Below are 8,598 nucleotides of genomic sequence, written 5' to 3'. Positions count from 1 at the left end.
TTTTCAAGTATAAACCAATTCTGGTTTTTCCTAGCCAAAGAGCTCAGGTGAGCGATGTGGCCCATGGGCCTCTTGTTTAAAACCAATTTTAATGTTTACAATCATTATCTAAGGCAACATCTATTGATTAAGAAAAATTTGAACATCATTTGTTGATTAACAAACAAGATACAGAACTTAAAGTTCTTGCTAATGTAAACAAGGCTTGTGCCTTGTTTTTATACCCCCCGCAAACGAAGTTTAGGGGGGGTATATTGGAATCACTATGTCCGTCTGTCTGTAGACGAGATTTTGTTTGGACCATTACTCAGAAACTATGGAAGCATTTGTCTGAAAATTTGTACACATATTATTCACCATATGAAGTTGTGCCCCTGATATTTTCATCTTGATTCGATTATTATTTTGAATTTTACAGGTGTTTTTTCATTTTTATTTTGTGGTTTTGTCTGGACCGTTTCTCAGAAACTATTGCAAGGATTAATCTGAAAATTTGTACACTTATTATTCACCATATGAAAGAGTGCACCTGGAATTTTCAACCCTTTTTGTTCATTTTTTTGCATTTTACAGGTTTTATTTTTTATTTTAATTGACTTGTTCATTTTGGGCTCATGTATAAGGTTTGAGCCATAGAATCTAGAATATCTGTACAAAAATACTACAGCTGAAAAGTACTCATAAAAACATTTTAAAAAATCAAGTGTTAAAAAACAAAATGAAGTTCAGCAAATCAATAGTAACTGTTGATACGTTTTAAAAATTAACTTTTAATTGAAATTATTTTCCTTGAACGAACATATATAAGCATATTAACCTGTGTAAACAAAAACATGACACTAGCCTTGTTTACATAACAAAGGTTTGGAGCTCTAAATCTCTCTTGTATCTGACAACTGGTGTTAAAATTTTTGATGATCTTTAGATAGACCCTAGTTGAATATTTGTTAAAATTGAAAAAATAAATTTTGAAATTGTAGCTGTCAAAACTGTGTCTATGCCCTTTTAAAAATCTTCTTCTCAAGAATAACAAAGCCATAATTGATCATATTTATATGGAAGCATCCTCAGGTAGTGTAGATTCAAGTTTGTTCAAATCATGACCCCAGGGGGTAGGGTGGGGCTACAATGGCCAATCAAAGTTTAACATAGGAATATATAGGAAAAATCTTTAAAAATCTTCTTCTCAAGAACCACTGGGCCAGAAAAGATGAAACTCATGTGAAATCATCCTCAAGGTTGTGTAGATTCAAGTTTGTTCAAATTATGACCCCTGGGGGTAGGATGGGGCCAAATTGGCTGATCAAAGTTTTACATATAGGATTAGATAAGGAAATCTTTAAAAGTTGTCTTCTCAAATACTTTAAAACAATGATTAGTGATATTTATATGGAATCATTCTCAGGTGGTGTAGAATCTAGTTTGTTCAAATTATATCCTCCAGGGATAGGGTGGGGTCACAATGGGGGATCCAAGTTTTACATTAAAATATATTTAATGAAAATCTTCTCAAGAATAGCAAAGCCATGATTAGTGATACCAGTATTTATACGGAAGCTTTTTCAGGTAGTGTAGATTCAAGTTTGTTCAAATCATGACCCCTGGGGGTAGGGTGGGGCCAAAATGGCCGATCAAAGTTTTACATAGGAATATATAGGAAAAATCTTTAAAAATCTTCTTCTCAAGAACCACTGGGCCAGAAAAGATGAAACACATGTGAAATCATCCTCAAGGTTGTGTAGATTCAAGTTTGTTCAAATTATGATCCCTTGGGGTAGGATGGGGCCAAAATGGCTGATCAAAGTTTTACATATAGGACTAGATAGGGAAATCTTAAAAATTTGTCTTCTCAAATACTTCAAAACAATGATTAGTGATATTTATATGGAATCATTCTCAGGTGGTGTAGAATCTAGTTTGTTCAAATTATATCCCCTAGGGATAGGGTGGGGTCACAATAGGGGATCCAAGTTTTACATTAAAATATATTTAATGAAAATCTTTTCAAGAATTGCAAAGCCATGATTAGTGATACTAGTATTTATACGGAAGCTTTTTCGGGTAGTGTAGAATTAAGGTTGTTCAAATCCTGATTTAAATTTATTAAATCATGGTCCTTTGGGTTAGGTAGGGAAACAATGGGGAATCAAATTCATATGAAGTTATATATAAGAAGAAAATGTTTTTAAAAAATCTTTTTATGAAGAACAGCAAAGTAATATGCTCTATAAATATGAAGGCATTCTCAATTAGTATTAAATTCAAGCCCCCCCCCCCCCACCCCTCCTTCAGTAAACTTTTCAGTTCTGATCTAATCTGATTCCTAGCTGATAAGCTCAGGTGAGTGATGTGGTCCCTGGGCCTCTTGTTTTCTAGATGTGACTGTGTTCTTTATCCAAAGGTACGATGTATGAACACTATGAAGGTACATGTATGTACATCTGACATGCTTTAGAAATAAATGTACATGTAAAATTTTTGATTTTTCAATTCTTTTTAAAACGTCAAAATACTTCTGAAAAAGAAATTTCAAGTAAAGAAAATTGTTGTACAAAACGTTCGAATAGAAAAGAAATGGTAACGTTTTTTATATCTTTAATCAAGGAATACAACTTACAGACTTCATTATACCTGTAATATTTACATCCACTGAATATTTTCTCCTTTATTTCTTAAGAAACTCCATTGCGTTCATCACTGCATAAACTACAGTAGGCAGGTCGCCTGTACAGATTTCTTAATCAGTGGCTGTTCCATCAATGAAACGTATAAAGACGTTCGCATCATTAATACAATAATTAGTCTTTTTAATCCTACTTTAATTGATTATTTAAACAGATATAAATATAAACAATAAAATGCTTTCTTTGTTTGTTGTTACTGGAATGAACGGTCGCAGCTATTGCAGAAAAAAATTACATAACCCGCTTACGCGGGTTATATATTTTTTCTGCAACAGCTGCTTCCGTTCATTCCAGTAACAACAAACAAAGAAAGCATTTTATTGTTTAAATAAGGATAATATTTGTGCAATATTCCTTTAGCTCACCTGAGCTGATAACTCAAGTGAGCTTTTCTCATCATCTTTCATCTAAATATCTGTAAACTTTTCACATTTTTGACTTCTTAAGAATCGCTGCGTCAATTGAAGTCAATCTTTCAACAAAATATCCTTTAGTAACAGGGATTCAACTTTGTTCAAATGCAGGGCTATCCTCCACCAAAGGATAACACATAATTGCACATAAAAATTACACATAAGTGGAAAATCAGTTGCATCTTTTAAGAATCTCCAAAAAATACCATTCTAACACTAGATCTTAAAATTATACAGAAACATTTGCAAGAAGTGTACATTCAATCATGACCCTTTGTGTAGTAAAGGATGGGGCTAGAATGGCCCATCAAAGTTTTAAATAGGCAAAATCTGAAAATCTTCTTTCAAGAACATCAACGATTTGATTAGTTATATTTATATGGTAGTAGTTTACTTGTAGATTTAAGTTTGTTCAAATTATGACTCCCAAGGGTACATGTAAGATGGGACCACAATGGCCAACAAAGTTCTATACAGGAATAGATAGGACAAACCTTTTTATCAAGAACAGGATAACCTTGATTAGACATTTATATATGGATGCATCCTCAGATGATGTAGTTCCAAGTTTGTTTCAAACATACCATGCCCCCAATTTTATCTTTAAAATACTCCTCAGATGAGCGAGGTGGCCCATGGGTCACTTGTATTGATATTTTTCAGAATTTAAAAATAAGTAGCCGCTGAAAGTATTGCATGCTCAATCACATGAATTCTATAGTTGGTCAAATGTACAATTGCAAAATGGCAATTTAAGTGTAAAAACCATGAGAATGTGGCAAGACTATAAACGTTTAAAAATCGCCTTTATTTTCTCTGCTATATTGTCATATGTACTGAGAAAAACAATCCAATTATTTTCTTGTGAGGAGTTGACATACTTCAAACTGAAATCTGCGGTCCCTAGAAAGAAATCAATATAATTGAGAATTGAATCAAGTACAAAAAAATTAAAGCAATTGCAATTCAGTATTGTCAACCCATGGTCAAAATCATTAAAATACCCTATCTTTCTATTTGTTAAAATTGATAATATAGAGAAAAAAATGTATTAATACATGTGTGCAATATTCAAACATATCCAATGAAAACGGCTATTGCATGGTCACATGTTAAATTATCATGTAATTAAAAATTCATCTTCGGTTATTTAATTTTCATGCACAAAGTATATGAATTCATTTAATATATATGATCATATACCTGTATATACTTTCGTAATATAATTATTATAAGGGATGTGAAGATTGATTGATTGTATACTGTGCGTCCCTCTCCAGAATATTTCACAGATATATATATGGAGACGTCACCATTGCCGGTGAAGAGCTGCAAATTTAGGCCTATGCTCGGCACTTAGGGCCATTGAACAGGGGGGATCTTTATCGTGCCACACCTGCTGTAACACGGGGGCCTCGGTTTATACGGTCTCATCCGAGGGACCGCCCCATTTAGTCGCCTTTTACGACAAGCAAGGGGGTACTGAGGACCTATTCTAACGCGGATTCCTACGGGGCGGGTTGTGAAGAAAGTTATGAAGAAAATTTGTCGATGGAATATGTTAGAAATTTTAAAGTACATGTAGTGCTCAATTGATGAGATGGATTTTCTAGCCTAACAAAATAACAAGATTATGCTTTAGATCATTTATAGCAGGAAATTATAGTTTTCTTTCATAAACTAGTACATGTGTATGAAAATTTATAGAGATATGTTTATATAGCACCCACACGACAGAAGTGCTGTCATTTTGTGTGAGAATAGAGGATTCTTTACAGCATATCTTGCATAATACAAAACTGATGAGCTTAGGTATAAGAAAGAATAATAATTATGGTAATATGTAATTTTGTCGGTTCCTATAATTGACCTACTCATAATCATCGTTATGGACACTGTTGACTCCACGCAAAACATAACCGTCAGGAACAAAATACGCCACTGGATCATCAAAGTTATTCAGCCATCCAGTCCATCTGCAATTACGGTAATAGTAATCTGAAGATAAAAAAAAAGTAAGAACAGTCCTTTGAATTTTTTCCGAAAATACCCAATTCAATTGAAATAATATCCTGTATGTTCCCTGTATTTTGATGTGGCTTGTATTGCAGAGTATTCATCGCCTGCTTTTAGCTTCATTTGAGATGTAATTAAATGTAAGAGTAACTGGCATTGGGTTCATGCATTTTTGTTTCAAAAAGTAATAAATCCAAGTATACTAAGAATTTAACATTTTTTTTTCTTTTAGCACATGCATGTAATTATAGCCTAACATTAGAATAAAAAGGAAACAAAAGGGAATTACTTTACATTCTTGCTAAGTTATAATAAAATCATACCAAATTTGTGCAGATAGTTAAGTTGTCAAAGTTTTTAACTACAGTTCCTATTTTAGCAACCATGGCAACACCCTCATCGAAATTAAACACTGATTTAAGAAAATTGTATATGTTGTGGGGCAGGTTTTGTTGAAATCTTTGGAAAAATATATAGCTTATGGAGACTGTATGTAGACAAATGGACGACGATCGCGAAATCTTTTCCATCGCATAAGCTCTGGACAATTTAATTGAGCAAACAATTTTCTTCTCTCTCCCCTCTAGATCTCTTTCAGTATGTATATTAAGGACCCTCTCTACACAGCACCGTAATTTCAGCGTTCTTGCGTGTAGTTAGACTGAACCAACATTTGATTGATTGATTAGTTGTATATAATTGTTTAACGTCCCTCTTGAGAATTTTTCACTCATATGGAGACGTCACCGATGCCGGTGAAGGGCTTCAAATTTAGACCTATACTCGGCACTCAGGGCCATTGAGCAGTGAGGGTTCTTTATCGTGCCAACGCCTACCGTGACACGGGACCTACGTTTTTAAGGTCATATCCGAAAGACCCGTGACTTTCACTTCTAGTGCCGAGCGCTTGGCGAAGGAACAGTCACTACCTTTGTTTACGTCTTAGGTATGACGCGGCGCCGCGATCGAGAATCGAACCCGGGCCTCCCGATCATGAAGCGAACGCTCTACCACTAGGCTACCGTGACCGGTCCCTGGATAAAGAAGGCATGCTCCTAATGTTAAAAATGGCTTAATTAATTTCAAAATAGTCTCCTTTACATTATATAATTTTCTCAAAGTCCAGAAAACATTTTTCGTCAGTGTATGGAGGGTTCTTAAATAAGTTTTAAAAATCATGTGTGATTCGTAAGAAATCAAAGATAAAACAATTAAAATGTACTGAAATATTTTATAGGCCTACTTGCTTTTTCTTGAAATGAAAATGGGTAGTGATCTTAAATTATTCAATAATTATTTGTACAGATATGTTGGGGTCGAAGATTTTTATTATGCAGCTACTTAGTATCAGAATCTCTGTTGTCGAAAAAAAAGAATTTATTTCTTAATTAGTAATGTTACATTTTACAAAATAGTAGTAAATTCGCCGAACAATGATCAGAGTGTTGTCTAGACATTCCTTATGTTCCTAACGAAATCAAACATGTTTCACCTCAACCTCGATGCAAAATTCCATAATTTAAAATAAAAAGAATCATTTTAACCAACTTGAACTTTTTGGTCCACAGCAACGAAATTTGTGACGTCTGTCTTCATAAGAATCGCGGTGATAACTTGCCATTCCATTAATGTATCCTGCACCAGGACATTGGAAATGGACAACTTGGTCAAAGTCGTTGACGTATCCTTTAAGAATATAATAAAGTCACTGAGCAAATATTATAGCTTATAAAATTACTTTACATATATATAATGGATGCGAAATACATGTAAGAAGGACTAAAACTACCCTTTCCCCCCACGTACTAAGTAAATTAGTATTGCACGGTTTTTGCACCTTTTTTTCATGATAAACAAAAAAAAATACTATTGAATATGTAAAAATGTTTAGATTTTCTTAGTATTTTTTTTTGTCTTTGCATAGCAATTTGTAATTTTCCAAAACACTTCATGAAATTTAGTATTTAAAAATTGATTTGTCTTCAATAAACCCACCAGTCCATTCACAGTTCACAGCTACATCTGAAGTTCTTATAACATTTCCACAATGGAGTTCATAACGCCTGTCTTCGTAATTATCTCGATGATATGACACAACAGCGTCGATGGCTTGGGTTTGCAGAGGACACTGAAAGTTTAATGGACGGTCCCATTCGTTCTTCCAGGTAAAAGCCATTTGAAAAGAAAGCAGCAGGCATAGACCCAGAAGCAGTTGCGGCAGACTATTCATCTTATAAGAAAACACAAAAACGAAGCTCATCTAGACTGATTGATTAAGCAATTACATACAAGTATCAATCTTATGAAAAATAATCAATTTAGAGGTCAGTTCTTAATTAGGATGAACAATTTAGCTACTATTTTAACCCCCCCCCCCCTTGTATGTACTAATTTTAAAAGAAGAAATAAATTGAAAATCTGGGTCGGTTTCTGCCTTAAAATTAGGGGTTTTTTTGTTAAGCTTGGCTTTTGAGTACTTGACCTAGCTATTTATATACGTTGCATCTGTGAAAAAGATCTTACAATATTTGATTATCCGACTGTATGAAATTGAACCACATTATTATTCTGATCTGAAAATGTTTTGCTCATATTGATGTGTTAAACATAATGTATCTAACAGAAAACAAACCAAAAATATTATTATAAAGATTGCAAATTCTGATCCAAAATGTATTTATTAATGAAAGACCTGCTTTGGATGATTTACATCACATTCCATATGTTTTATTTTTTAGACCATATTTATATCTGAGCTGAAGGTATTCAACTATGACCGTTTTCTTTAGAATTGCATCACATTGCAATTAAGCAAAGCCTACAAATAACTTTGATAGATTACATGGACTCTCAAAGAAATCTTTATTTTTATCTGAAATAAAAGCACTAATTCATAAAAATCTCTCTTCTCTTCTCATCTCCTCTCTCTCTCTCTCTCTCTCTCTCTCTCTCTCTCTCTCTCTCCCTCCCTCTCTCTCCCTCACTCTCCCTCCCTCTCTCTCTCTCAAGCAAATGACACTATCAATTGTAGACGTACATATACATTGTACTTATGCACATTACAAATTTAAAATGTACCAACCTTTTCTGTGTGTACAATAAATTAGTCTTACTATATATGAGTCCGACTAACATTAAACTTCAACACTTATATGAATATGGATATATATAGTTTGTGGCAAACATCTGTTCCATTTCACTGACACTCCATTTATTTCAACACTTTTCAAAAACATTTTAAGTTCAGAAAATTAGCAGTATTAGTGGGAATGATATAATCAAAGTAGTTTTTACCTGTCCATTCAAATTATATAACTGACAAACTAGAAACAGATGTTTTAAAAGAGATCAATATATGGAAATCTAATCATACAGTCATATCTAAAACTCCTTCCCTTGCTTAAATTTGATATTTTTTTCAGAACATGTGTTTCCAAATATTTCCAAAGATGACTACTTCAAACACTAATGAACACTGAAACGTA

The 8,598-nt window shown here is 33.4% G+C and overlaps 1 protein-coding gene across 1 annotated transcript; it reads right to left on the bottom strand.

Annotated features, from left to right (window-relative positions):
- Positions 1–3,884: 3,884 nt before the first annotated feature.
- On the bottom strand, positions 3,885–8,253 carry LOC134250574 (hemagglutinin/amebocyte aggregation factor-like). The gene is made up of 5 exons (XM_062732939.1): positions 8,196–8,253; positions 7,109–7,343; positions 6,662–6,799; positions 4,972–5,095; positions 3,885–4,000 (listed from the first exon to the last, which is right to left on the bottom strand). Exons 2-5 carry the CDS (start codon positions 7,341–7,343, stop codon positions 3,952–3,954), a joined length of 546 nt encoding a protein of 181 aa, XP_062588923.1. The 5' UTR covers positions 8,196–8,253; the 3' UTR covers positions 3,885–3,951.
- Between the last annotated feature and the right edge of the window lie 345 nt (positions 8,254–8,598).

The sequence above is a fragment of the Saccostrea cucullata genome, unplaced genomic scaffold (assembly GCF_032062105.1).
Source record: "Saccostrea cucullata isolate Sc308-1 unplaced genomic scaffold, CSIRO_AGI_Scuc_v1 ctg18676, whole genome shotgun sequence".
Lineage (NCBI taxonomy): Eukaryota > Metazoa > Mollusca > Bivalvia > Ostreida > Ostreidae > Saccostrea > Saccostrea cuccullata.
The sequence above is the reverse complement of the archived record's forward strand: the minus strand, read 5'-3'. Positions and strand labels throughout refer to the sequence as shown.